At 45.0% G+C, this 27,206-nt stretch overlaps 3 protein-coding genes across 3 annotated transcripts in view; 2 read left to right on the forward strand and 1 right to left on the reverse strand.

The window, feature by feature from the left end:
- The first annotated feature begins 2,853 nt into the window (after positions 1 to 2,853).
- On the forward strand, positions 2,854 to 6,618 carry LOC115545208 (gamma-glutamylcyclotransferase). The gene is made up of 4 exons (XM_030358142.1): positions 2,854 to 3,205; positions 4,466 to 4,614; positions 5,079 to 5,211; positions 6,197 to 6,618. Exons 1-4 carry the CDS (start codon positions 2,996 to 2,998, stop codon positions 6,332 to 6,334), a joined length of 630 nt encoding a protein of 209 aa, XP_030214002.1. The 5' UTR covers positions 2,854 to 2,995; the 3' UTR covers positions 6,335 to 6,618.
- A 123-nt stretch (positions 6,619 to 6,741) lies between these two features.
- nod1 (nucleotide-binding oligomerization domain containing 1) lies at positions 6,742 to 13,675 on the forward strand. Its single transcript, XM_030358140.1, has 12 exons — positions 6,742 to 6,975; positions 7,244 to 7,456; positions 7,640 to 7,814; positions 8,130 to 9,942; positions 10,039 to 10,122; positions 10,270 to 10,353; positions 10,478 to 10,561; positions 10,888 to 10,971; positions 11,441 to 11,524; positions 11,983 to 12,066; positions 12,221 to 12,304; positions 12,529 to 13,675. Exons 2-12 carry the CDS (start codon positions 7,256 to 7,258, stop codon positions 12,599 to 12,601), a joined length of 2,850 nt encoding a protein of 949 aa, XP_030214000.1. The 5' UTR covers positions 6,742 to 6,975; positions 7,244 to 7,255; the 3' UTR covers positions 12,602 to 13,675.
- A 2,088-nt stretch (positions 13,676 to 15,763) lies between these two features.
- znrf2b (zinc and ring finger 2b) overlaps positions 15,764 to 27,206 on the reverse strand; it is a 24,513-nt gene continuing 13,070 nt past the window's right edge. Inside the window, exons 2-5 of the mRNA XM_030358141.1 lie at positions 23,285 to 23,380; positions 16,476 to 16,581; positions 16,083 to 16,166; positions 15,764 to 15,967 (exon numbers count right to left, since the gene is read on the reverse strand). Coding sequence (XP_030214001.1) covers positions 16,109 to 16,166; positions 16,476 to 16,581; positions 23,285 to 23,380 — 260 coding nt within the window. The 3' untranslated portion in view covers positions 15,764 to 15,967; positions 16,083 to 16,108. The remainder of the gene's footprint in view (positions 15,968 to 16,082; positions 16,167 to 16,475; positions 16,582 to 23,284; positions 23,381 to 27,206) is intronic.

The raw sequence follows: 27,206 nt of genomic DNA on the forward strand, positions 1-27,206 counted from the left end.
ATGTAGTATAAGACTTGGTATAATGTTTTGGTTTAGGGATTCACTGGGTTGGGTTTTAGAGTTTGGGGTTCTTATTGGTGGAGTTTGAAGGTTTAGGCCCAATCCCATTTCAATATATCGATAGATTTCTTTTTTTATTCAGGTGAAATATTGAACCTACCCCCCCAGGTTCAATATATCTATTTTTGGGCGGTTGACAAGGGTTACAAAAGGTTTAGAAAGTTTGTGAAAAAGTCAGAGAAGAGAAAGAGAGGAATGTAACCTTCAGCAGGAGAGGTACAGGGAGGTAGCGTAGAGAGAAGGGGAAGGGGCCCACCCACGAGGTAACAAACCAGGGCAAAGCCCCCTAGTTTCAGAATTGATGGAAGAATTTAGGTTGAGGAGATCTCAAAGAGAAGAGAAGGGCTCCAAAGAGCTGTGAGGAGTTTACCCTATCCTAGTAAAAGGACACCAAGATAATTATGTCCCAAGGACTTAGGGGTTAGTATCTAGACTCCCTAAAATTAACGATGGAGCGTCAAAGTTAATCTGGATATCCGAGGAACATACAGGAAGATATTACATAAAGTTCCTCAGCCTCCGCAAACCGGTAGGAAAAGATTGGGGCAGTTATCTCCCCTACCGCTCATCCACAGAAGTCCAGGGGTCAACCAGCGCTGGGGATTCTTCTTAAGAGTTCAGGGAAATCCCCACCTCACCAAACTGAGGAGGTGGGACCCGCCCTATAGGACCCTGATGGAGTTAATGCACTGTCCAGCAGACCTGATGTAGTCTTAATATATCCAACAGCCTCTGATTTAAGGTCTAGAAGTATTGTTTATGTCTTAAGCTCATTGGGCCCAACTGTCTGTCTGTGTTTCGTTTATCTTGACAGGAGTGTGCTGGAGACTGGTTGAGTAGTAAGCAGGGTTGGGGTTAGTAAGAGGTATTAGGCATAAGCACAAGTACTGTATGGAGCAATAACGGGAATAATTGGTGGGCGACACAGCTGTACAAGTTGGTCCTGTTGTTTTCCTTTGTACCCCGCATGCATGTGGCTTTTTGTTGCACACACATCCCTCAAACTATACACTATGTTTGTTGGTGTTTCATCATGAGTCCATCGGGGTTTGCACAAAGGCCCAGAAAAAAAATGTGTGGTCATTGAGGAGGTAAAAAGAAAAGAATCAAATGTAATCAACTCTAACAAATGTTTGGAAATACGCTTTAAATGAAGCTCTCTTGTTCTTGCACCACCTCTTTAAATCTCTTCAACAGCTGAATCTACTAAATGTGCTCTATTTCCCCTAGACATGGCTTCCAACCATCCACTTCACTTCGTGGAAAGAACACTGTATACAGCTGGCACTGCTGCTATACTTTATCAACATTTTCACCTTCGGTATGATGATCTCTTGTAGCTGCATAATGGCTGACGGCATATTGCAAAAAGATAGCTCAATATGCGGGGCGTTGTCTGGGCAAATGGGCATAGAGCACCTCCACACGCTGGACGAGTAAGCGTAACAGACCTACAAAATACACACACACAGAAAAATACAACGTGCAAAGGACCGCCGTATCATCACATCAATTATAAAACGATGACCTAATTGTGACTTAATCCATCAACATCGATCTTTGTTAACATCTCTCTCATGGCGGGAAGGGCATGAAGTACTACCCCACCTTTCTGTACTTTTCATTCGGCTGCTGAGCGGCTTCAGCTCCAGGACACTCAAGGCGTGCTCCGGATCCAGAGCTCTCACCACTCAGCATTACTGTCACTTGTTTACAAGACATACCCCGGCCCAGAGCTGACAAAACTCAGCTCTGCTGTCATTTGTTACTGTAACTAGGTAGCTCCGGTCCAGAGCTCAAAGTGTTCAGCTCTGCTGTTGTTAGTTAGCATCCTTGATTAATGATGTAAATGAAGCGTGTGTCGTGTGTGTGTGTGTGTGTGTGTGTGTGTGTGTGTGTGTGTGTGTGTGTGTGTGTGTGTGTGTGTGTGTGTGTGTGTGTGTGTGTGTGTGTGTGTGTGTGTGTGTGTGTGTGTGTGTGTGTGTGTGTGTGTGTGTGTTTAGAGGTCTACAGTCCTATGCGTTATTGGTCCAAGCAAGGTCGGGAACTCTGCTGTCATTGTGTATTTGCATTGTGTTACTTGTGTCTGGCATTTTCCCTGCTCATACGGCCGTTGTCCTGCCAGGATAATAGAGCATGAGAGTACAGTAGGTCACAGGCATTTTACCTTTTCATCGTCCAAAATGCATACAGCATTAACCAATAAACATCAAGTAACATTTGTCAAGCTGCAACAACAACGGGCCACATTCTCTTTCACTATGACTGGGTTACAGTTAAAGTGATTGGGTGCCAGACTGTTCCCTTGCACAGAGAAAACAAAAACATTGTTGGAATAAACAGCAGCAAGGCTTTGTGGGTAAAGCTCTGTGTATTATCGTATCACGGCCGCTGTGTTTAATGCATTGTCCTCTGTGCTATGCCAACTCTTTATTTGTACCTTATAAATTTGAAGTTCAGTAGGCCTATCTAAAGTTAACGTCATTTAATGCGTGAAATAATGATAACAAAGCGGATGTTTAACAAGCTATTGACTATTCCTCTCTATGTAGGCAGCATACTTGTGTACGATTAACTATCGGCTCATCTGATTAACGGTCTCTGTGTGCCCTATAATAACCTCTCTGTCTCCGTGGTTGGTCAAAACACTGCTGGCGTCAGTTTTTTTTTTTTTTTTTTTTTTGTGCGTTTAGAATATCTCATAAGTTTGAAATTAAAACCTAAAAAATCACAATATGAATAAATAATGTTACCATTACCAAGATTTCATCCTGGCCACGCCCCTTTCGACGCGCCGCCGGGCGACGCACGGACGATGCACGCTTTGGAGTCCCCAAAACGAACCAAGCGTGATCCTTCAGTTCAAGGTTCTCACTCTGGTCATATTGCGGGGGAATAGTCTAGAGAAAAGGACGCATCTAACTCATCTTGAATAATGTCATATATCCACCTTGGTGGCGTTTATTCTGTTCTTTTATTCATATTCTCATCCATGGCGGCGGTCGACCTCCAAGGTTTACCTCACATAGCATCTTCCAATTCTTCCGACCATTTTCTATATTTTGCTTACGGAAGTAACCTACTCAAGGAGAGACTGCAGAAGAGAAACCCTTCGGCCACTTTCTTCTCGGTTGGATACTTAAAGGTAGGCCTGCAGGTTGATTGATAATATACAATGTAGGCACCTTCATGATATTACAAAAAAAAAAAATATTATTACGACGTAGAATTGAACCTTATTCCTTTAGACAACAACTCGACTCCATCATTTGTTTTACGGTACAGTACAGTTCCAAGTTGTCCACGGTCGAAATGTGTGCATTTCAAGGATAGGCCAATCTGTGACCTGCACACAGGGCTGGACTGGGACAAAAATTCAGCCCTGGCATTTTCTGTCCAGACCAGCCCACTACATTATCAGCACTAGGGGTGGGACGAGACGAACGGGAAGAACCCTGTATGTACTTTATTAAAACGATTTAATCAAGTACATACATCCTGCTATTTGCACTGCAAATAGCAGTGCAAATTGCTATTTGTGTCTCTTGTGCTGTTGACAAGAAAGGTGTGAAACCTGAACAGGAAGTTAACGGACATCCTGTGGTCGCTGCATCTTCATCCCCCATATCTACATAGCTACAAAACGCTTGTTAAATATCACACTTGATCCAACGCTATTTCTCTCTTGCAGTTTTTAGTGTGTGAATGGGAAAATCTTTTTGTGTAAGCCCAGCATTAGTTAAAACCAGACTCGGACAATAATAACAAAATATCCTGACAAATAATCTAAATAGAAACATATTACAGACAGTAGCAGCATTAGAGCTGAAACGCATTTGTTTCAACTGTGACTCAGTCATTGTGAAACCATAAATAGAGAATTATCTTTTTTTATCTGTAGCTGCGAGAAAAAGTCTAAGACATGAATTACTTACTCGTGGGAGTCGCGGACTCCCACGACTCCGGCCCATGCCATGAGGTCCCGCCCACCCTGGTTTGTGTTGTGATTGACAGCACTGTCAGGGCTCTCTGAGCCTGCAGCCCATGATTGATTGACAATGACAAACATAGACCAATAATATGTGTCGATGCTGGCCACACATTGCTAGCCCTCTGTAGCCAATTGGCCGGCCCAATTGGAGGGAATTTAGAGAGAGAGAAAAAAACAAAACATAGCGGACCGGACCGGCCCACATTGGGTCAACGGCCCACCGGGACGATGCCCGGTATGCCAGATGGCCAGTCCACCCCTGCCTGCACACTAATGGCAATAATATTTAATAGCCCATGTAACCCTGCAGGCCTATTTCACCCTCAAGAAGATACATAAGTAGAAGATATTATTAAAAAAAATCCAGACGAAAATAATTAATTGTAAACAAAATTCTTTATTGCTTCCATCTAGGATTACACTCTGAAGTTTGGCTGGTCAGAGCATTTCGGCGACGTCAACAACTGGCACGGAGGAGTGGCCACCATAGAGGAGAGCATAGGAGAGGAAGTGTGGGGCGTTGTCTGGCGAATGGGCCTTGAGAACCTCCAGACGCTCGACGAGTAAGAGAAACAGAAACGAAATACACACTAACACACATACGTCTGAAGTATGGAGCCCCTAAAGAGCCCTGCATAGAAAAAAACAAAAAACAACTAAATTTTCTCCAACAAACAAGGGAGAGCATGCATTGAATTCTACTTTGAGCTTGGCCTTAATATACATTCGGTAGCTTTAGGCTATAGACATGTTTTTTACACTGCAGTAAAAAACACCCTACCGTTTTTTTGTTCACCCCACTTTCTTTAAAAACATTTTTTAAGCACTCTTGTTTAACAATACAACCGACTTATTTTTGTATATGATGCCCTGGTGCAAACTATTCTACAGTTTGACTGAACATGAATGATCTTTCTAAAAATAATAATCTTTGAATGATGAGTGCGTTATTTCTCCGACCTTGGAATAATCCAACATGGCTGTTTGTCTCTCTTTCCTGTGATATGTTAATATGAATTGAACCCAGTCAAGAGGGAGTGCAGGAGGGTGTATACAGGCCACTGCAGGTGAATGTCACCACAGCCAAGGGAAACACAGTCTGCAGGAGCTACCAGATGAATGACTTCTACCCATTCGTCACCTCTCCGCCTTACAAACAGGTGGGAATGCATGCTTCACAAAATATCACAGTGCAATGAACCTGAAATACTCAAGAAGGGGTTCAGGCGAGTTGTATTCTTTCAAATAAGGGTGATGACTATATAAAGTATTTTGAAAAAGATTTATGCTGGTAGGCTCACCCACAAATGCAAATATAGATTGTAACGGGGGGGTTAGGCAGAACCCAAGTGCACAGACAGACGACAGTTGTAGGACAGTTTCAAGGATTTATTCTTGTACAGGATCGGGCGGGCGGAGAGCAGACAGTAAAGTCACCGACAGGTGGGCAGGGAATCGTCGGTGGGTCAGCAGGGGAGGAGTCGCAACGGGAGGACAGAAGAGCAGAGCGGGAGTCGGGAACTGGAGAGCAGACAGACCGACAGGGACTCGGCGTCGGGCGGGACGGTCAGGCAGGCGAAGGGTCGACAACAGGAAGTCAGGCGGGTGGATCAGGAGACGGGAACAGAGGAGCGGACAGACCGACAGGGACTGGACGGCAGGGAGTTGCGGGAAAGCTCTGAATGAAACAAGAGACAGTCTGGCAAGGACTGAGTGAAAGGAGAGGACTGTCATAGGGGGAGCACAGGTGAAGGTGGCTGGGTTAATTAGGCAGATCAGGGTGGCAGAGGGTGAATGGGAGAACCAGGGGCGGACCATGACAATAGATGGATATACATTTGCATACATTTCGCACATTATTCAAAATCAATCATGAAAAGAACCAACCAAATAATAATTTCCATAGCAATCGGGCAAAGCGACTTATAATTAGTAAGTTTGTCAGAAGAAAGAGAAACAATATCTGTACATTGAAGATGTTCATAGAACCAAAGGCCAAGCACTAACAATTGTTAGGTTAATCCATTCCCTGTATAAAACAAAGCTAGCAGTACTAATGTTAAATACGACTGTTGATAACACTTATAAATATGACTATTTTATATGAATGATGGGTCTCAGAGTGTTTTTCAAACTGTTGTACAGGTCGTGTGCCTCGGTGCGAGGCAGCATGGACTTCCCCTGGACTACATCGAGAAGCTGGAGGCTGTGCAGACCAACGACTACAAGGGCCCGTCCATCCTGGACACACTGGAGGGGATAGAGGCGGCCTCCTCATCCTAATGAACCATTAGGATGTCTTCTTAGGGGTTTATCTCCTACTCTAATGATACCTGAAATGAAGGAGTACCTGATCCATAATAAACACACCTGGGTGACATATAGGCTTAATTCAATCTGAAAACCAGCTGAATTAAGTTGTTCCTATTTTACATAGACCTATAGGCTACTGTTACACGTGTTTAACATAGGCTTAATTTTTTTACTTGACAAATTACAAATTATTTACTGATACATTTGCTTATATTTGGTAATAAGCATATAAAGAAATAAAGAGAGTTATTTGACTTCATGTGGACATCGTCTCATAAATATTTGACTAATTTCATTAATCAAGGTTTCAGGTTTCATCCTCCTTGTCCCGGTTCCCCATTTACACTTCAGTGTTGTTCAGTGTCATATGTGTCACTGTCAGAAAAGTAGGAAGTCTTCAGTCGGCTACTCTCTATTATCTTTATTCTTTTGGGTTAATTCAGGCCGACATTCGATCTATTGTTTCTTTTATAATTTAATATAATATCGTGTAACTCGTCCGTCTATTTTCTCGTCGACACGTTTCAATATTGAATATTGTTGATCGAGCTCAATCAGATCGATACGCCTACAGACGAAGATTTGGATGGGATTAGCTGTATAAACCGAAGGTAGGATTCACAAGTGTGGAAACTGTGTGCAATAAGGCCCACTGTGACAGTCACATTAAGTAAATTGACCGTCCTACATTTCCATTTCACGTTTAAACAACGTGCGAGATAGTTGCTTTCGTTTTATTTGGCAAGTGATAGGGAATGTTACTTGTCAAGTTTGAACTGAGTATCGAGTTCCGAAAATAATGGGAGTTTGTTTAAAAGTTGCCTTTGATGCATCGCATAATCTGATATAACCTAACCCTTCCTCCTCGTAACCGCGCAGTCGATACCAAACATGATGGGTAACGGAGGGGAAGAGTTCCTTCCGCCCATATTCGGTCAAGTGCCCCCATCGCGGATCATCAACTGGCACAGAGAACTTCTGGTGTCCCGGGCCAAGAGCGTGCAGTGCATGTTGGACAACCTTCTACAGAGTGACTTCTTCTGTGCAGAAGACGTAGAGATTGTGCGTCGCACCCCCACCAAATCAGATCAGGTGAGGCAATAAACTACAACAAAAATAAACCCTAGAATATATTCCATCAATAACTCTATTAGTCTACTCACTACTCTCTGATACTAATTGATATTAAACGAATATTTCTGTAGGCGTTGTTTTCGGTTTGTAGGTCTAGCTTAAGGTATTTCAACTAATTCTCAAGTGTTTCAATTTCTTAAGATGCGCAAAATCTTGGAGCTGATACAGTGCAAAGGAGAAGATGTCTGTGAATACTTCATTTACGTCCTGTATAAAGTGCATGACGCGTACATGGATCTCCAGCCGTGGCTCGAAGACATACAGTACAAGCCAAGTGAACCCATGCTGATGATAAATGTGGTTAACACTGACCCAAGTAAGTCTCCATGTTAAATGAAAACTATGCAATAAGATGGGAGGAATGCCTGCATTTGCCTAAGCTCAATGATGCTGTGTAGGCCTACACGGTAAAACAAACTCCATAATATCCAGAATATCCACAATAATGGAAATCCTGACAATCTATTTTGGGTCAATGGAGACTTGTGAGGATCAGCCCACACACAGACATGTCTTCTTTTTGTAACATGTAACCCCCATTGGACTTCTATATTAATGTTATAGTCTCTGGTACAAGTGGAGCATTTATACTGTGATACTAATATGACTACTTTCACCTTTTCTTTGGCAGTCAGCAAGTATTGTGACACGTTGAGGCATGAACTGGGCCGGGACACCCAATTCATCATGTCCTATGCTCAGCAAGAAGAGGCCCGGCTGGAGGACCTCTACACCCCCACCCAGATGGAGCTCATCAATGACCGCAACGAGAGCCTGGGCTTCCTGCAGAACCAGGACCAGCTCCTGGACGAATCTGGGGTCTTCAACCCTCAGGGTGACGTGGTCTTCATCACCGGGGACGCCGGCATGGGCAAATCCCTCCTCTTGCAGAAACTCCAGAACCTCTGGTCGAAGAGAGAGCTGCGGACGGACGCCGTCTTCTTCTTTCGGTTCCGCTGCAGGATGTTCACCGCCTTCCAGGAGACGACCGAGCTTTCGCTCAGGGACCTGCTCTTCAAACACAGCTGTTACCCTGACGACGACCCGGACGACGAGGTGTTTGAGTACATCGTGCGCTACCCCGAGAGGACCATCTTCACGTTCGACGGCTACGACGAGATCGAGGGCGACGTGGACCTGCTGAACGTAGAGCAGATGGTCTCGCCAGAAGACAAGGCCCACCCACTGCTGCTGCTCAACAACCTTCTGTGCGGGAAGCTGCTCAGGGGGTCCCAGAAGGTGCTGACCGCCCGCACCGGGACAGAGTTGCCAAACAGGGTGGTCAGGAAGAAGGTGTCGCTGAGGGGCTTCTCCCCCGCCAATCTGCAGTCCTATGTGGCGCTGCACTTTACGACACCGGAGCACAGACAACTAGTGTCCGTTCACCTGGACGCCAGCCCCCACTTCTGTGGCCTCTGCTCCACACCGCTGTTCTGTTGGATCGTGTTCAAGAGCTTCAAGCACCTCCGCGCGGTACATAACGATTTTGCGCTTCCAGAAAAATGCATCACGCTGACAGACGTCTTCATGTTGTTTACTGAGGTGTTCCTCAGCCGCTGGGCCTTGCCGGCGAGGCATCTGCAAAAGAAAAGGGCCCGGTGCACTTCAGAGACCTTCAAGTTGGGCCTCAGGCCCCTGGGAGCCCATGCCAAACTGGCCCTTCAAGGCATGGAGAAGGGGCGCTTCATTTTCAACCAGGAAGAGGTTTCAGCCTGCGACCTGACAGAGGAGGACCTGCTCGTGGGCTTCCTGAGACCCGTCCACCGCTATGACGCCTGTGGAGGTGAGGCCACCTATGAGTTCCTCCACATGACCCTGCAGTCCTTCTTGGCTGCGCTCGCTTTGGTGCTCGACAACAGCCTCGACGTGGCATCCATCCTTCAGTTCTTTACGGAATGCAAAAGGAAGCGGGAGGGTTTAAATTTGCCTTGCGCGTCGTGCATTACCAAATCTTCGAAGCTAAGAGAGAGGGATGTGTTCAAGAGCAACGAGCATCTACAGTTTACAAACCTGTTCCTGTGCGGGCTGCTCGCCAAGGACCAAAGCAGCCTCGTGGAGCACTTGGCGCCTCCGGTGCTCTTGAAGAAAAAAAGGGCTCTCCTTAAAACATACCTGTCCACCAGCATCAAGTCCCACCTACGGGGCCTGCCCACCTACAAAAGCGATGAGGGCACAAGAGTTCACGTGTTGCCCAATTTTGTGTGGATGCTGCGGTGCATCTTTGAGACGGGTAGCAATGACGTGGCCCAGCTGACGGCGAAGGGCATCACAGCCAACTTCATCAAACTGGGCTACTGCAACATGTACTCCGGGGACTGCACCGCCCTCAACTTTGTGCTGCAACACCGGCAGAAACTGTTGGGAGTGGACATGGACAACAACAACATCAACGACTACGGCGTGCAGCAGCTCAGGCCGTCCTTCTCCAAGATGACAGTGGTCAGGTGAAAGACCAAAGATGTTTCGTTAAACTGAATGTGAAATAACTACATATAAAAGCCAGTGGTGGTCCCTTTAACCTTGAAACTGTTTGGTTCCAGGTTGTGCGTCAACCAGATCTCGGACAGTAGTGTTAAAGTGTTGGCGGAGGAGTTGGTTAAGCACAAAATAGTGAAGGTCCTCGGGTGAGTGAACATTAATTTGACTCAATCTATAAGCTTTAACTGAGTAACTTGCAAAATTCAATACGGTCAGTTTCGGGGCCTAGGCAGCTGTGTTCAACGAGGTCATTCACACATTTCCTGATTTCCTGATTTGAACGTTTTCTTCAGCCTCTACAGCAATCACATCACAGATACAGGAGCCAAATATGTGGCTCAAATCATCGAGGGATGCCCAAGACTGCGTGTTCTGAAGTAGGTTTATTCGCAAATCATATTTCATGTTATATCACATGATATGACATAGCATCAAAATTGTTCCGATAAAATATGCATGACTTCTCTAGTACTAACCACTCAAGGACATTTCTTTGGCTAGGCTTGGTAAAAACAAGATCACCAGTGCTGGGGGGATGTGTGTGGCGAATGCCATCAAAATGAGCACATCGATTTTTGATGTCGGGTAAGACTTGCTGTTCCATGTTGACATCAGAACGCCTATATTTGTAGTTCAGGTAATTTGTGTTAAGAGATGCTTGCATTGCCAATGCCTGCGTTACTGATCCTTTACCAAATATAGAGTACCATAGAAACACCAAGAACCTCAATCAATATCAATGCAACATACCCACCATCCTCCGCACTATACAAACGTGACACCAACAGCAATAATACATTTCAAATAACAAACGTAATTACATTTTCCATATGTTTTGGACATAGTAAAGGATGTTGTACAATTTAAAATTGACAAAGCCATTTACACCCCCCTTCTTGTCTTGTTTCTAGAATGTGGGGGAACACGGTTGGTGATGAGGGAGCCAAAGGGTTCGCAGAGGCTCTGAGGAACCACCCCAGCCTCAACAGCCTCAGGTTCGGTGGCGAGGCCTCACGCGTGCGGGCCAAGATTCCCTTTATCAAAGTGGCAGTGAACATAAATTGTCTTGTTATGGTTTCAAACCTATATTTCAAGCCTTGTCTATGCCAGTTTTGAAACTGTAACTGAAATTGAACTGTTATCTAGAGACAACAGGTGTAAAATCACATGTTTTTTGCCAGTGTCAACCAACCAGTTTGTGAATGTTCAACTGTGTGGGGGACATGGGAATCCTAGATCGATCCATGGTGCTGCTGGCCTATGACTGTGACCTTACAGAACTTTGTCACATTCAACTCCAATCACACCGGGTTTAGTAGCACGCATACTAAACCCTGTGTACTACCTACAAAAAGTATCACAGAGTTGCAGTGGCTAGTAACCATCGACAAACACCGCCCCCTCTTTCCTAGAACTCTCAGCCCGAAATGCATTAAAATAATCTGCCATGGTTGTTTGTTACAGTCTCTCGGTCAATGGCATCACTTCAGAAGGTGGGAAGATCTTGGCTGAAGCGTTACTTGAAAACACCATCTTAAGGATCTTCTGGTAGGACCCAGAGATACAGTTTACAGTACAGGTCTGTGGAGGTGGGGCGGCGTCTGGCCTCTGGCCGAAAATGGAGCGAACTCCCGTTTATTTCTCCTTTAGAGCAAACAAACACAATGTCAAATGAACAAAACGTTCTTTCCTTCCGTCTCGTGCTCTTACGACGCTCTCTCGGGCTCGCAGAGAGCGTCTTCCTTCTCTCTCTCCAAAAACCCTGAGACAAGCAGGCACATAAATACACACTTCCTGATTGGGTCCGATTGCAGACATCTGTCAGCAATCAGACCCCATCACCCCAGCAGACCCGGTGCTCCATACTCCCCCTGCAGGCCAGACGCCGCCCCACCTCCACAAGGTCACAACACTGTCTCGACAGGACCACGTGACTAGCACGGTCAAAATACTGTGTTAACAGGTGCCTGCTAAAAGCATTGAAGCGCCTGGTTCATTGTTTTTAGGTTGGTGGAAAACAAACTGACGGACGAGGTCGCCCCCCATCTGGCAAAGCTGGTTAAGGCAAACACCGGGCTGTCTCACCTCTGGTAAATCACACATTTCACTGTACCCACCCTGTACATGCCGTCACACACAGGGATGTCCTGTCTAGGGTGAATCCACATTACACCTAACACACCCTGTAATTACACAAACTTGTAATACCAGAGGAGGGACTTAGTTAGTTTCCTTTGACTCCAGGTTGATCAGTAACCAGCTCACTGCAATTGGGTTGAGACTTCTCCAGGAGGCCCTGGCCCACAATACAGCCCTCAAAGAGATATGGTAGGTTACCAGAGTGGAGTCGTGGTCAAAGCATTACTGCAGTTTGGACATTGTGGTGACTTTTTGTTGGATGGTGGAAATTTGTGAAGTTGCCCCAGGAAAAGGAAGTGGAAGAGTGAACTAAACACTTGGTGTCAGATGTCATGCAAATATTTCACTTTTTTGAACTGTGAGATGCGTTGGCTGTTCCGTAAAAGTCCCAACATCTGCCAATCTCTTCACAGTGTGAAAGGAAATAATGTTTCTGAAGAGGAAGAAAAACAGTTTGAAGCTGACAAACGTCTGCGGTTTCATTGAGCGCAAACCTTTGTGAAGAGAGTTAGAGGCATTTTCTTCCGTGCAGGGTTTAAATGCTATTCATAATAAACTGGAACACTAGACAGCATTAGGATAACAAACCATTACTTTGCATCTAGTTACTGGTGTTTTTAAATGTACTCTTCTGCATTTGTAACAATTATACATGTCTTGCCTTTATGCAGATTTAGAAGAATGGATCCACATAAGCAACTATGTCATAAATCATGTACAAAATTATGCATTTTATTTATAGGTATGACAACACGCCTAGACTAAGCATTGGCATCTTCACAGGGGAATATTCTGGAGCAAATTTATTTTAAACATAATTTGTTGTAGTGTCTGGAAAGCCTGATAGCTGTGGTTTACGTTTACTGATTACCAGAAAGAGACAGTGTGTGGGCATTTTACTGTGTTATGTTGAGTGACATAATCAATCATTTAAAACTAAAGAAGCCCAACCTAGAAACTCCACATGTTTAATATGATCAGAATGGCAATTATTGGAAAGATTATATTTCACGTTAGCTTTGACTGAATCTTCTTGCACATACATTTTTTTGAATTGACAAGATTCAGTTTTTTACTGCAAAACTTAACCTAAAGTCAAGTCACTTCAAGTCACCTCAATTATTGTTTTGTGTAAGGTCTGCTCAAACAATTCTTGAGTGAGCTGGAGAAAAAAGTGTGTCTGTACTCTACAGATAGCAGTTAGAAGAAAAATTGTAGATAAAAGGATAAATTGTAGTTTTATCGTATTCCGTCTAGATCAATAATTTTTTGGTTTGGCAAAACAATAATTGTAGGCATTCATTCACAAACACATGCCCACAGAAACGCACGGAGACAATAACTTTGAATTTGAAATGGGTTATTGAAAAGATTAGCTTTTTCTTTTACATTTGCTTTCTGTACATATTCACAACATAAATGAATTCTATCATAGAATGCTAACATAGAATGCTACATAGTGACGCAGACTTCCTGGAAACAACAAGCAAAACAAACCTCCACGTTCTTTTGTTACAAAGGTTTGGGAAAACTTTTCAAAATAAATGTATTTTCATATCATTGGTTTAGTTTGGTGATTGAATTAAGTATTTTATATGTGTGCAAACGTGGCAAAAAAGTGATAATGAAAAATTTAAAATGTAATGCAACGATGTACAGAACTACACTGCTTAAAGGTGCTTTGCTAATAATATTGTACAGGTAAGGCTTTTATTTTTTCAACCCAGTTCAACAGAGGGACTTGCCGTATATTATTTATATATATATATATGTATATAATAATATATGCCCGTCTTGAGTCCAATCTTAAGTAAATAAGTTGTGAATGAAATTATTTCCTTTGTGATGTTGTGAAAATAGAGGACATTTCACCAGGCACATATGCTTAATAATACAAACAGGAGTGTACTTTTGTCTTTGTTAGGGTTTAGCATTTGCGTATAAATGCATTTTTCACATTCAGAACTACAGGTGGGCTAGGTAATGTCAAACGTGTTTCAGCAATGGCATAACCTTATTATTATTATTATTAATAATAATATTATTATTAAAACAATACTTTTTTTTACTAAATTCAACCAGTAGTTTCCATTAACAAACAATGTGGCATTGGGCTACCAGAAGAAATGCCACTGAATGAAGTCCGTCATAAGCTTATCACAGTTCGGACCCAATACCTTACGTTGGTAATGAAATCTTTTTTGTATTTATTTTTCGGCAGATAATCTATAGATATTTACTTCTTCAGCAGCATGTTCTGAAAAGGCTGTAGAATCCTTCAAGGAGGACTATTCCAAGGCTTTTAAAGATATAACAAACACTCAAAGCGGAGATGGACACACACAAATATGCAAGCGCGCCAAACTTACACGCACACACAGTCTATGTCTTTGGGATCAGAAAACGGTTTCCTAATCCTGCCCTTTTTTGTAATTTGTTCATGTTTTGCTGTAGTTAAATGCTGAGCAAATCATCTTACGTGTCCCTTTGATAAGTCAAATAGATGGGGGGGGGGGCTCTGTCGTACCTGATGTATAAATCATGATAAATAGTCAATTAGAAAACAGCAAAAACATGGTGTACTACGGGAGTGGTGGGATGGAGGTGGGAGATACACTGGTCAACACTAGTGTTGCCGTTACACAGACAAAGGTAGTCTGGGGTAGGGGGTAGCAGTCCCCCCACACCCCCCCACACCCCCCCATACCCTTGAACGACCCAAACATAATGCTACAGGAAACAGACAAACCTATTAAAAAAAGTTACATTCTCATTCAGTTCACATTTTTCCCTAGCAGGAATAAAGAAGAAGAGATGAAGGGCTCAGATTGAGGACTCAACATTATATTATATTGCGCGACAAAAAGGTACCTTTTACAGTACGTTGAGTTCTGGTGCCCCGGGCCAATCACACAGTTCTGTATGGTCACATTCATAGGCCAGCAGCACCATCGATCCACCGTATTTCCATGTCCCCAACACTTTCTCCTCTTGCTTCTCTTCCTCCTCCTCCTCCTCCTCCTCCTCCTCCTCCTCCTCCTCCTCCTCCTCCTCCCCAGTCTTACTGTTAGTCTTTAAAGAAAAACAAAAGGCACTGGTAGACCCCCCGGCAGCATGCCAGGGGGAGGAGGAGAGAAGGTGGAGGAGAAGGAGGAGGGAAGGAGGTGCAGGAGGCGGAGGAAGCAAAGGAGATTCCTTCCGTCTTGCATCGATCTCCTCCTCCGCCGTCACTCTTAGTTTTCACAATCAGAGAGTTTGGGAGGACGTGGGATGATGTTGTGAGAGGCGGCCACACACACAACCCACAGGTGTTCCTTGCAGCTGATCCTCGGCGATACAAAACACATGGGGGGAGATGTCCAACGGTGTTCAGTTGAGCACAAGGGCGCTCCGACACGCTGCGTCTGGCTCTTCAGGGGGCAGGAGCGTCATGGGGAGCAGGGCTTGTAGAAGTGGGTGTGGGGTTGTGTGTGTGTGTAAATGTTGGGGGCAGGGGGGGTGTGTGTGTGGGGGGGGGGTGACAGGAGATGCTGGAGGCGAGACACTACACATGGACGTGTTGCAAGATCAACGTTAAAAATGGTGAATCCCTGATAATATTGCATTGATGAGGTTTGGCACATGAGTGGGGCGTTGGGCTGGGGGGGGGGGGGGGGGGGTGGGGGGGGGGGATGTGAAAGTGTAGAAGCAGTCTTAGGGACCCCGGCTGAGGGCTTGCAAGACCCAAGGTTCACACATGTTGTGATCACCTCCTGTGATCGTCCTCTTGTGATCGTGCCCTTGTGATCCACCTCTTGAGATCCGCCTCTTGTGATCCGTCCGATTATGAGTGGAAGTGGGGGATCTTCCTACCTAAACAAATGCACAAAAACACACAAATAATCCAAGACTTTCCTTTATCCCCGCCGCCCACCCAATGAAAACAATTCATCGTCTATAAACTAGCAGAACCGGCCAAAACGTTTACCTGTGCAAAAAAAATGCCATGCGCTTTTATTCTGAAGGGTGCTCAGGACACGACCTGTTTACTTCGAACCACTCATCGATGCAACTGCAACAGAAAAAAGATAAATAAAACATTTAAAATATATATGCACAGCTGTTCCACACTCTGTTTGTGGTACGGTTTTCGGGTTCATCATGAACACTGGGTTGGAGTACAAAGCCAAACTAAAAAAGTAGACACTGTCATCCATCAAGGCAGCGTGCAGATTATCATCATAGTTCCAGATGGGCGTGGCCAATGGCCGCATGGCGGCGGCCGGATGTAGCGTTGGGCTGCACTGCATGCTGTCGTGTGTGCGTGTGCGTGAGCGTGTGCGTGTGCGTGTGTGTGTGTGTGTGCGCGTGTGAGTCCTACCCTTTATGATAGATACAGAGGCAAGGCAGACGGGCTATGGTCTCCCCTTGGGTCAGGTCATCCAGGCATATCGCACACTCCCCTGCAGCCTTGTTCAGGACGTCCTCTGGCCACAGAAAGAAGGAAGGCGGGGTGGTCATCAGTTACCATGGCCGGTGGTTTCACGGCATAAATACTCATGTAACAACATTTAAATCCCCCTCAGTGTTTGGAGTTGAACTATGTATATACTGTATATATATATATATATATATATATACATATATATATATATATATATATATATATATATATACCTATCGATTTCTACTTTCTTTAGGTTTTCACGCTCGCCACCAGGGGGAGCTGCAGGATAATAATAGATAACTGCAGTTCCGGTTCCCCCCTCCCATGACACATTTGAAATGCACTTAGTCCTCCTCACACAGACAGACTCCTCACACACACTCTCTTTAAAGTATGGTTTGGTAAAGTACATCAAAATGACATCATGAATACTGCACGCATCCCATTAACCTGCTTAGGAACTACTCCCGCCGTTCTTCTAAATGATGCAGACTCAGGTGAACCCCAGGTGAGGTCAATTTAAACAGGTGATAGTCAAATCCACAAGAACCTTTAAAAGCAATGCCTGCCACTCTGGCATTATTCAGACTGTAGTTCATCATCAAGTTTATCATGAACCTCAACAAGGAATCATCTCGTTCACTAATCTAAACAAATGGATATTATTTTATGAATGAATGAATCTTGTTAGGCATCACAAAATATCGCTAATGTAGACACATATTGGGAGTGCAGACGTTTGCAGGGTTCCAGTAGACCTACAAACTGGAAAGTCCCCTTTTGGAGAAATGCAAAAAACACATCCGGTGCTGCAAACTTTAACCATGACGACGTTTACTGGATGCATTCAATTTTGACCTTCTTATTGCACATTAGCCAGAGACTGCATTAACCAATGAAAAAAGAAGACATGCTAGATTCTCATATGTGATATAAAAGAGAGTAGGCCTACACTCTAACCAAGACAGCAGGTCGCTTCCATAACGTTTTGCTCCAAGTTATGTAGAAAGTCCACAATGCTGGCCGTTGGTCTGCCCACGCTGTGTGGCAGACCCACTAAACACTGTTCTCTTTCTGTTGAGATGGCTCTTTACTATTTCAATAAGGAGATGGGATAGATGGATGGAGAGAGGGGGGGGGGGGGGGGGGAGAGAGAGCAAGGGAGCGAGAGTGAGAGTGAGTGAGTGTGGGAGAAAGGGGGAGAGAGAAAGAGAGAGAGAGCATATTAACTTTGTGATGAGAGAAAAGTAACAACAAGTTAAAGCGCCCCCAAGAACATTTGAAAAAGGAAGTAGAAAGACAAAAGACGAGGAAGAATAGAGAACTTTTCAGAGCCAAAGCATGAAGTAAATGCATGTGTATTGTACAATAGCATGTGTTTGCGCGCGCGCGTGTGTGTGTGTGTGTGTGTGTGTGTGTGTGTGTGTGTGTGTGTGTGTGTGTGTGTGTGCTCTCCTGCAGTGGCCTCAGTTTTTCCACCTGCTATTCATTAGTGAGTGGCCTATCGGTCTCGAGCCCATGTCAGAGTGTGTGCGCCCTTAAACACAAAACTATTGGCGAAAAACAGAGATAGAGCGAGAGAGGAAGAGTGGGAGAGAGAGGGAGGAAGAGAGGGAGAGAGAGAGAGAGAGAGAGAGAGAGAGAGAGAGAGAGAGAGGGGGAGAGAGAGAGAGAGAGAGAGAGAGAGAGAGAGAGAGAGAGAGAGAGAGAGAGAGAGAGAGAGAGAGAGAGAGAGAGACATTAGCACTGGCTGTTGCATAACACAAGATTAACCCACATATCCTGAGCTGAGCTTGTTATTACATGCCACACAGCCGTCTGCATGTGTTCATTCAGTTGGCGACACAGTGAGAAGGAGAGGGTGAGCAAAAAGAGAGAGAGAGGGAGAGAGAGAGAGAGAGAGAGAGAGAGAGAGAGAGAGAGAGGAGAGAGAGAGGGAATGGAAGATAGAGAGAGGGAGAGAGAGAGAGAGAGAGGAGAAATACGAAAAGACACTGAGAAGGAGAGGGTGAGCGAAAAAAGAGAGAGAGAGAGAGAGCGAGAGCGAGAGAGAGGGAGATAGAGGGAATGAGAAAGAGGGAGAGAAGGAGAGAGGGAGAGAGAGATAAAGATATAAAGAGGGAATTAAACAAACATGGTACCTTGCTGTGAGCTCAGACGTTTTAAACACAACACCAGGGGGACAACACCTGGGTCGTAATATCCCTGTCCGTTTGAGTGTTACGACGTTGGCTGGACAAACGGTGTGACTAGCCGGAGTACCCCCAGACATCGTGCTGCTCTAGTGTACTGGTACTGTGTCTGTGTGTGTCTGTGTGTGTGTGTCTGTTTGCGCTCTGGTGCATGCTAGTGTTTCTGAATACTGCGTACGTGCGGCTAGTCCGACCACTGGTATCCTGTAGCCTGGATTTATCACTTCCTCTCTTTGACCTTCACAGGGTGAATGTAGGGAGGGAGGGGGGGAGAGAGAGAGAGAGAGAGAGAGAGAGAGAGAGAGGGGGAGCGGGAGAGAGAGGGGAGATAACAGGGGGAGAAAGTGAAAGTGGAACCTATAAAAGCAGCCCACTGCAGCAACACAACGTTTAGAAAAGTAAGACATTGCAGACAAAAGCAGTTTTTTTTATGCATGCTGCATGCATGAATTTCAGGCATACAAATTGCTTTGCATGCATTTGGATATATCAGGACAAAGGCAATTTCAAAGCTGGAATTGTAGCTGAAAGCCACCAACACAATGTACTGTATCTATTTAGGCGATGCTTCAGTTAAGTGAAACCCTTCTTTCTTTACCCCGGAGTGGACTATCTTGCAGCCATTCTTTTTTATATTGTTTACATTTTCACACTGAAAAGTAGAAAACTCTCCAAAATGTATTTCATAGTATTTAACACTCAATGTAACCCATTCACCAAATGAATGCAATGAGTGCATGAATTTTTATTGTGCAAATATCTGTAGGGAATGCAATGCATTTCCCTTGGATAGCTAGAAGTCAATCCTGTCAATGGAAGTATCATGTGACCAGAGCCCGAGCAGGGATCGGTCACATGGTCTATTAACTAACCCTGTGATTATCTTGTTGGCACCTCCCACACAGAACCTCGTCCAGCTCTGAGCCAGAGATCAGTATGATCAGTGGCTATTGCCACTGGCATGTGACACACACACACGCACGCGCGCCCGCACACACACACAGACACAATAATGAAATGATCATTACAACCCCCACTATCTACACAGTGGTTCTGTAATGACAGGGCCAAGACCCCCATCGTGGTCAGGTGACTGCGTAACCATGGCAACAAACCAAATGACGACATCAATGCTCAACGCGGCTAACCCTAAGCACCAGAGGAAAGGACGTCTAACGATTGTTTTGTCTCAGGTGGACGGAGAGACAGACAGACAAACAGACAGACAAACGGACGGACAGAGGGGCAGACAGACTGACGGGCAAACAGAGTTAGAGAGCGAAACACAGACAGACAGCTACAGACAGGGATAAGAAATAAATAGAGGGACAGACGGCAGACAGACAGACAGATAGGGTGACAGGCAGATACAGACAGACACAAGATGATATAAAAAATGTATAAAGAAGGAGAAACAGTCACACAGGGGGACAGACAGAGTAGCATTGGGAGTTTATAGGGGTTAAAAACGGATGCAAAAAAGGATGCATCTTTCACGGATAGTTTCCTGGGCGCTCACTAGGGGAGTCTGCTGATTTGTAACAGCTCAGTCGATAGCGTGGCTTGAGTCCATCCACCAGCGCCAGAAAACCTTTGTCCCGGTAATGAGCCTGCATTTAATCAAACTCAACACAACTCTCTGGGAGAAAGACACAATTTACTGCCACGCATTCTCTGGCACTTAAAGACCCAAACACATTTACCCAAAGAAACACATGCTCATACACACACACACCTAACCACATACAAACACCAACATAAAGAAACTATTTTTCTTTTTAAAAGGTGTGTGTAAATTTGTTTAATATGGCTAATCTGCTGCAAGCACAGGAACACACACACAAACCACACACACACACGGGCCTTATAACACAACAGGAGCCTTTTCGAAACAGGAACTCCCGGAGCAGCAATCAGACCCAAAGAGAGAGCAAGAGGTGTGAACGGCACATAGTAAACACCTTGCGAAGAGTATACAGTGTCTGTACTCAGTTTTGTGTACTCTTTCAAACGTTTTGATATCCCACTGGTCTGGTACTGTCCTCAACGTTGGATGTCCTTCTGCATGACGCATCCCCAATTCATACATCCTCCTCATGTCGAGGTTCATTACAGCACACAGTCATGTGTTGGTGCCCCACAGGTTTTACCACCAGCTGTTGGCGAGTTTAGCCATCACAAGCTGTTTAAACAATCTGCCCAGCCATGATGATGTGACATTATGACGTCACAAATGGGAGTGTCTATCTAGATGTACGACGGACAGTTAAGCCTACCCCTTTCTACGGCCGGAAGTTTGTGCAAAAAATAACACGCATGCAAACACATACCCACATAAAAACACAAACACATACTCAGAAACAATTTGACTTTTTAAAGGAGTGTGCAAATCAAGTTTCATATGGCTAATCTGCTGCATACACGGACACACACACACACACACACACACACACACACCTGGACACACACACACACACGAAGACAACCACACACACACACACACACACACACACACACACACACACACACACACACACACACACACACACACACACACACACACACACACACAGCTCCAATCTGAACTGCCTTCAGACAGACTGTCCAAAAGACTAACCTCATACGGGCAGTCAAAGCCTAATCTATGGTGGAAACACAGCCTACAAACAACTAAAGGTCAGTAAAACACATCCAACAAGTGATCACATCCACCGTGTAGCGGTTCCCTGAGAGTCCATTAGGCGGACGAGCACGGCGTTGATGGGCTTTTCCTTAATGCGATGAGCTGGGCCAAAAACGGCAGAAAGGATTAAGCGGCAGCGTTTTGGCAGCTAAGAGTGCAGCGTTATCGTCACACTGCAGCGCTCATAATACCGGGGTGCGTTGTCTTTTAAGATGGAGAGCGAGCACGGCCCAGCCCGCCACCACTTGCATGTGGATGACTCTGTGAATCATCCCTTTTCTTACGGCCAGGATGGGCCGCAGCGTGAGTCCCCTTGCTGCGCCTGTGTGTGCCGCTGCGTGCGTCCGAGTGCACTGCAGCGTGTGCTGTGACGAGACGAGGAGGGAGAACAAGCCTATCATTTCCTTGAGTCAACACACGGCGGCAGGTTGGTACGGTAATCTCACAGCTCGCCCGATCCGCGGGGGCCTCTCTTTGGAGGTCGGAGCTGCTGCCGGAGAGCCAGGTGATTGTCAGAGCCCAGCGTGAGCCTCCCCCCCCGCTGTAGCAACACACGGACCTCCCGGCAACATTAGCCCCACGCGGGGCGGATCTGAGGCACCTTCCCCTTTGAAAGTAGCACATCGCTGAGCACCTTTGTGACAGGCTGGGCTCCTGAAGCGAGGCTGAGCCCAGAGCAGCTTGACACCGTTTAGTTTGTGGGTACAGGAAGTGCACGTGCAGGCAGATCGTCATCATTCATTCGTTCTCGTTTTCCCTCATGTTTTATTGAGATCAAGTCGTCATCCATTAAACAGCATGAACTAACCAACACTGCGATAAGTGTCCGGATTTAAAGCAATATACATATTTCGCACTATAGATAAATAAAGCCGATCTGTGCATGCACAGCGCTCCATGGCCGACGTCAACTTGACATTTCGCCAGAACCCAAAGACCATTCTGTCCTCACTATGTGGTCGGGTTATGAGGTTAGCCATCTGATGCTGGATAAGGACCAGATATCTTAGTTAAGAGTCCTTTGAGCAGCCAAGAAAGCCAAGATGTGTCCATTGGGGGATGACCTTTATACCAGTGAGCCATCCTGTCAACATGAATGTTAGGGCAAAGTAAGCTAAGCCCACGTAAGAGCTTATGTATTCATTCATGAGATGTTGCAACAACATCTCAGCAGTCAGACGAGGCGCAGTCTGTCTTCACCAAGGGCAACGCTCTGCGATTGCACCATTGCATTTGAAACTTTAAGTGCTCCAACGTGCATGTGTGTGTTTGTGTGTGTGTGTTTGTGTTTCTGTGAGCATGTGATCATATATTGGTATGTTGTGAGGTTGCACACGGGTTGCCCCAAAACATGACTTGAGATCACACGACCACATGAGAATGGACTGATGGCGGAAGTGAGTGTCTCCTGCAGGCCAGCTGCCTCATAGGTCTGATGGCCAGATGGATAAGAGGACACGGAGAGAGAAAGCACTGCTGCTCCGACCCTGTGAGACGCTGTGAGACCCTGTGAGACCCTGGTTCTCTGCTCCTGCGTCTCAGCAGGCCCGGACACTAGTTCTCCTAAAACAGAGAGACCCAAAGGGCCAGAAATTTAAAGCACGAACGTCTGAATGGTGAGTGAATTGGGCCTCAATTGTGTATGCGTGGTGTGTGTGTGTGTGTGTGTGTGTGTGTGTGTGTTTGTGTGTGCGCGTGATGCATGTTGTTTGAAGTGTGTGTGTGCCAGAGGATGTGTTAGTGTATTAAATTCAGGAAGTAAACAAAAAGCTAATGCTGGAACAAAACACACCTTTTCACCACAGTACAACCCAAAAAACACGCACACAAACACGCACACAAACACGCACACACAGAGAAGGTCTTACCGTTATAAGTGATTCGGGGTTTGGTGAGACACATGACAAGGTGCAAGTCCATCTCATCTGTGGAGACAAACTTGGAGCACACAGGACACTGGAAACCTGGAGAGAGAGAGAGAGAGAGAGAGAGAGAGAGAGAGAGAGAGAGAGAGAGAGAGAGAGAGAGAGAGAGAGAGAGAGAGAGAGAGAGAGAGAGAGAGAGAGAGAGAGAGAGAGAGAGAGAGAGAGAGAGAGAGAGAGAGAGAGAGAGAGAGAGAGAGAGAGAGAGAGAGAGAGAGAGAGAGAGATGGTGGGACAGAGAGAGCAAGAGAGAGCGATTAATTATAGTCTGTCTGTTCAGCTATAAAGGGATAATCTGAGCGGGTGGGTGGTGGGCCCCTCACATTACACACAGCAGATGCATCTCACCCAATATTCACCCTCAACCTCACACTGTCTGCAGTCTTGTTATTCAACCATCACATCACTTTGCCTGCTTTACTGTTATATTCAAACATCCCATCACACTGTCTACTGTATTGTTATAGTCACATCACACTGTCTACTGTATTGTTATAGTCACATCCCACTGTCTACTGTATTGTTATAGTCACATCCCACTGTCTACTGTATTGTTATATTCAACCGTCACATCCATCTGTCTACTGTATTGTTATAATCAACCGTCACATCCATCTGTCTACTGTATTGTTATATTCAACCGTCACATCCATCTGTCTGCTAAACTGTTATCTTCAAACATCACATCACACTGTCTACTGTCATGTTACTCATATTCAAACATCACATCATACTGTCTGCTAAACTGTTAGATACGACCCAGTTGGACGCGCTGATCTTCCCAGAGAAAGGGTAGTTAAAGGACAGGGAATGTTTCAGGCACACCGTCTCATCCTGATGAGAGCTGACACCAGAGCTGCCAAACAGCTCAGGCCACACACACACACACACACACACACACACACACACACACACACACACACACACACACACACACGTATGCACACAACATTATCAGTACCCGCATTTAGCAAGCCAGCACACTCCTCTTTGATTTACCAGGAATCTCCGCTTCTGAGTCAAATCCCAAAAACAATGAGCATTGTTTTGGATAATAAGTGTCATGGTGTTGGCTCCATTGATATCCCTTCAGCTACAGAGAACACCAAGGTACTCTACTGGTTTACACCATTTCTGACACAGAGATAGACCTATTTTTTTTTAATAAAAAATAAATCGATAAAATGGAAACACATCATCAAGGTTTTCAACAGGCATTCTCGGAACGATGACTCATCACCGGCTACACTGCATGTGGCAGGGGTCTTTCCAGGAAACAAATCTGAATGGGCTGTAATTGTGTAATTGTGTGTGTGTGGGTGTGTGTGTGTGTGTGTGTGTTTGTGTGTGTGTGTGTGTGTGTCGTGTGTTCTTGCATAAGTGTTCTGCACATACCTGAATAGAGTTGATGAGGTCGTCTGTGTGTGTGTGGGTGAGGGGGGGATTGGGGTAGTAGTCTGATCCGTTAGTGTGTGGATGTCCTGATTTGGACTGCAAAGTGGCGTGGTGTTTGGTGGTTTTGGCGTGGTAATAGGGAATGTTTACACAAAACTCAAATCTTAGAACACTATGCCTGAAGTTATATTGTTAAGTACAGGTTTACCAGCACACATCTGCACACACAGACACAGACACAGCCACAGACACAGACAAAGACACACAGACACACGCACGCGCACGCACGCACGCGAGCACGCACGCACGCACGCACGGAGGCAGGCAGGCTCACAAGCACACACACACACACACACGCACACACACACACACACACACACACACACACACACACACACACACACACACACACACACACACACACACACACACACACACACGCACACAGAGGGCATGTGATTCGATTTATTGATGAAACCATGGGGAGTGTGTGTCATCGAGATGTATTCTTGGTAGGAACCGGCTGATGGGAAGCATGTGGAGGAATATGTGAGAGAGCTTGCTTTCCCTCACAGGAAGGCAGATGACCGTTGGTTTTGTAACATTTTTCACTGTACAGTACAGCAGATAAAGTTTCTATCTTGTTTGATGCATGATGGTTGATGAATGGGATCATTACATTATATTTGTGACCAAAGTTGAAAGCACATTCAAAAAATCTACAGCAACAGCAACAATATTGTAATCACTGTTATTGTAGCTGGAATGGTTTGAAATGCCATAAACAGAACAAATGACAGTATTTCAAATTGCTCTTGAACAGTGGCCGGGAATAATGGGTTCACAGACTTTCTGTTTGGACCAATAGAACATTTATGAGCTCGATTACTTTTAATTACCTTACCGATGACCTGATAATCTGCTCCCTTCTCAATTTACGTTCAATCTGTCTGACAATATGGACAAATAGTTACCCTATGTCCCAGATAAATGTTTTGTCACAGAATGTCACAGGTGGAACATTAAGATCCACAATAAGTAAGTTATCCCTGTGGTTTGGATTGAACTATGTGGATTTCCTATTTCTCTGCAACAAAGCAGGGAACACAACCAGCTGTATCACTGCATGGCCGAAGAAGGACTTTTACTTTGAAATGCAAACCTCTGTATGAGATGGATGGTGTCACACGATTAATACGCCCTAAGCTGAGTGACCCCCCCACCACACATGGACTTAGTTCCCCCCTCCTGCAATGTATGACCCTCCTTTTTGTGCTGTACCTGATTCAATGTGTTCTGTGCTCTACTGGTCATGTGATCTGTGTTATAAATGCTTTGCTGGTCATGTGATCTGTGTTATAAATGCTTTGCTGGTCATGTGATCTGTGTTATAAATGCTTTGCTGGTCATGTGATCTGTGTTATAAATGCTTTGCTGGTCATGTGATCTGTGTTATAAATGCTTTGCTGGTCATGTGATCTGTGTTATAAATGCTTTGCTGGTCATGTGATCTGTGTTATAAATGCTTTGCTGGTCATGTGATCTGTGTTATAAATGCTTTGCTGGTCATGTGATCTGTGTTATAAATGCTTTGCTGGTCATGTGATCTGTGTTATAAATGCCTTGCTGGTCATGTGATCTGTGTTATAAATGCTTTGCTGGTCATGTGATCTGTGTTATAAATGCTTTGCTGGTCATGTGATCTGTGTTATAAATGCTTTGCTGGTCATGTGATCTGTGTTATAAATGCTTTGCTGGTCATTTGATCTGTGTTATAAATGCTTTTCTGGTCATGTGATCTGTGTTATAAATGCTTTGCTGGTCATGGGATGTGTGATCGTTTTAAAAGCTTTGCTGGCCAGGGAATTTATTGCTTCCATTTCAATTGGTCTATTGAAATACCTCATTCAGGTCTGCCATATTCCACGTGTCAGCAAAATCCATGCACATTTCACCTAATGAAACACTATTTATGTTTGGACTTGGACGCTTTATGGTCTGACGCAGAGCTGATGTAAGCTGAACCATGTACTGTGAGCGAAGCACACTGACATTGCCATTCTTTGTTCAGTGGTTATTAGAATAGATTGGGTGCTGTTAAAAATTAGCCATGGAAAATACTTAAGTAAAGTACATTTTACATAAATGCACAGACTGGTGCACCCAGTTGGACAGATGTACAGCATCTATACAGGAACAGCTGTGGGGGCCGCAGGGCAGATGGATATAGTCTGGTGAGACCGTGCTGATCTCCGAGGGGACGTTGACGTTCATTGACGTTCATTGCAAAACACGAGCATGAATACAGAATAGTACGATAGCTAGAGGAGAGGGATAAGGAGGAGAGTGAGCCCTTAACTCCATTCCCACTAGACGGACAGCTAGCAGTAGTGTGGGCTACGTTAGCCTCCAGCTTTGTTATCCCACTAGACGGACAGCTAGCAGTAGTGTGGGCTACGTTAGCCTCCAGCTT

This window comes from Gadus morhua, chromosome 6 (assembly GCF_902167405.1).
Source record: "Gadus morhua chromosome 6, gadMor3.0, whole genome shotgun sequence".
Classification (NCBI taxonomy): Eukaryota; Metazoa; Chordata; class Actinopteri; order Gadiformes; family Gadidae; genus Gadus; species Gadus morhua.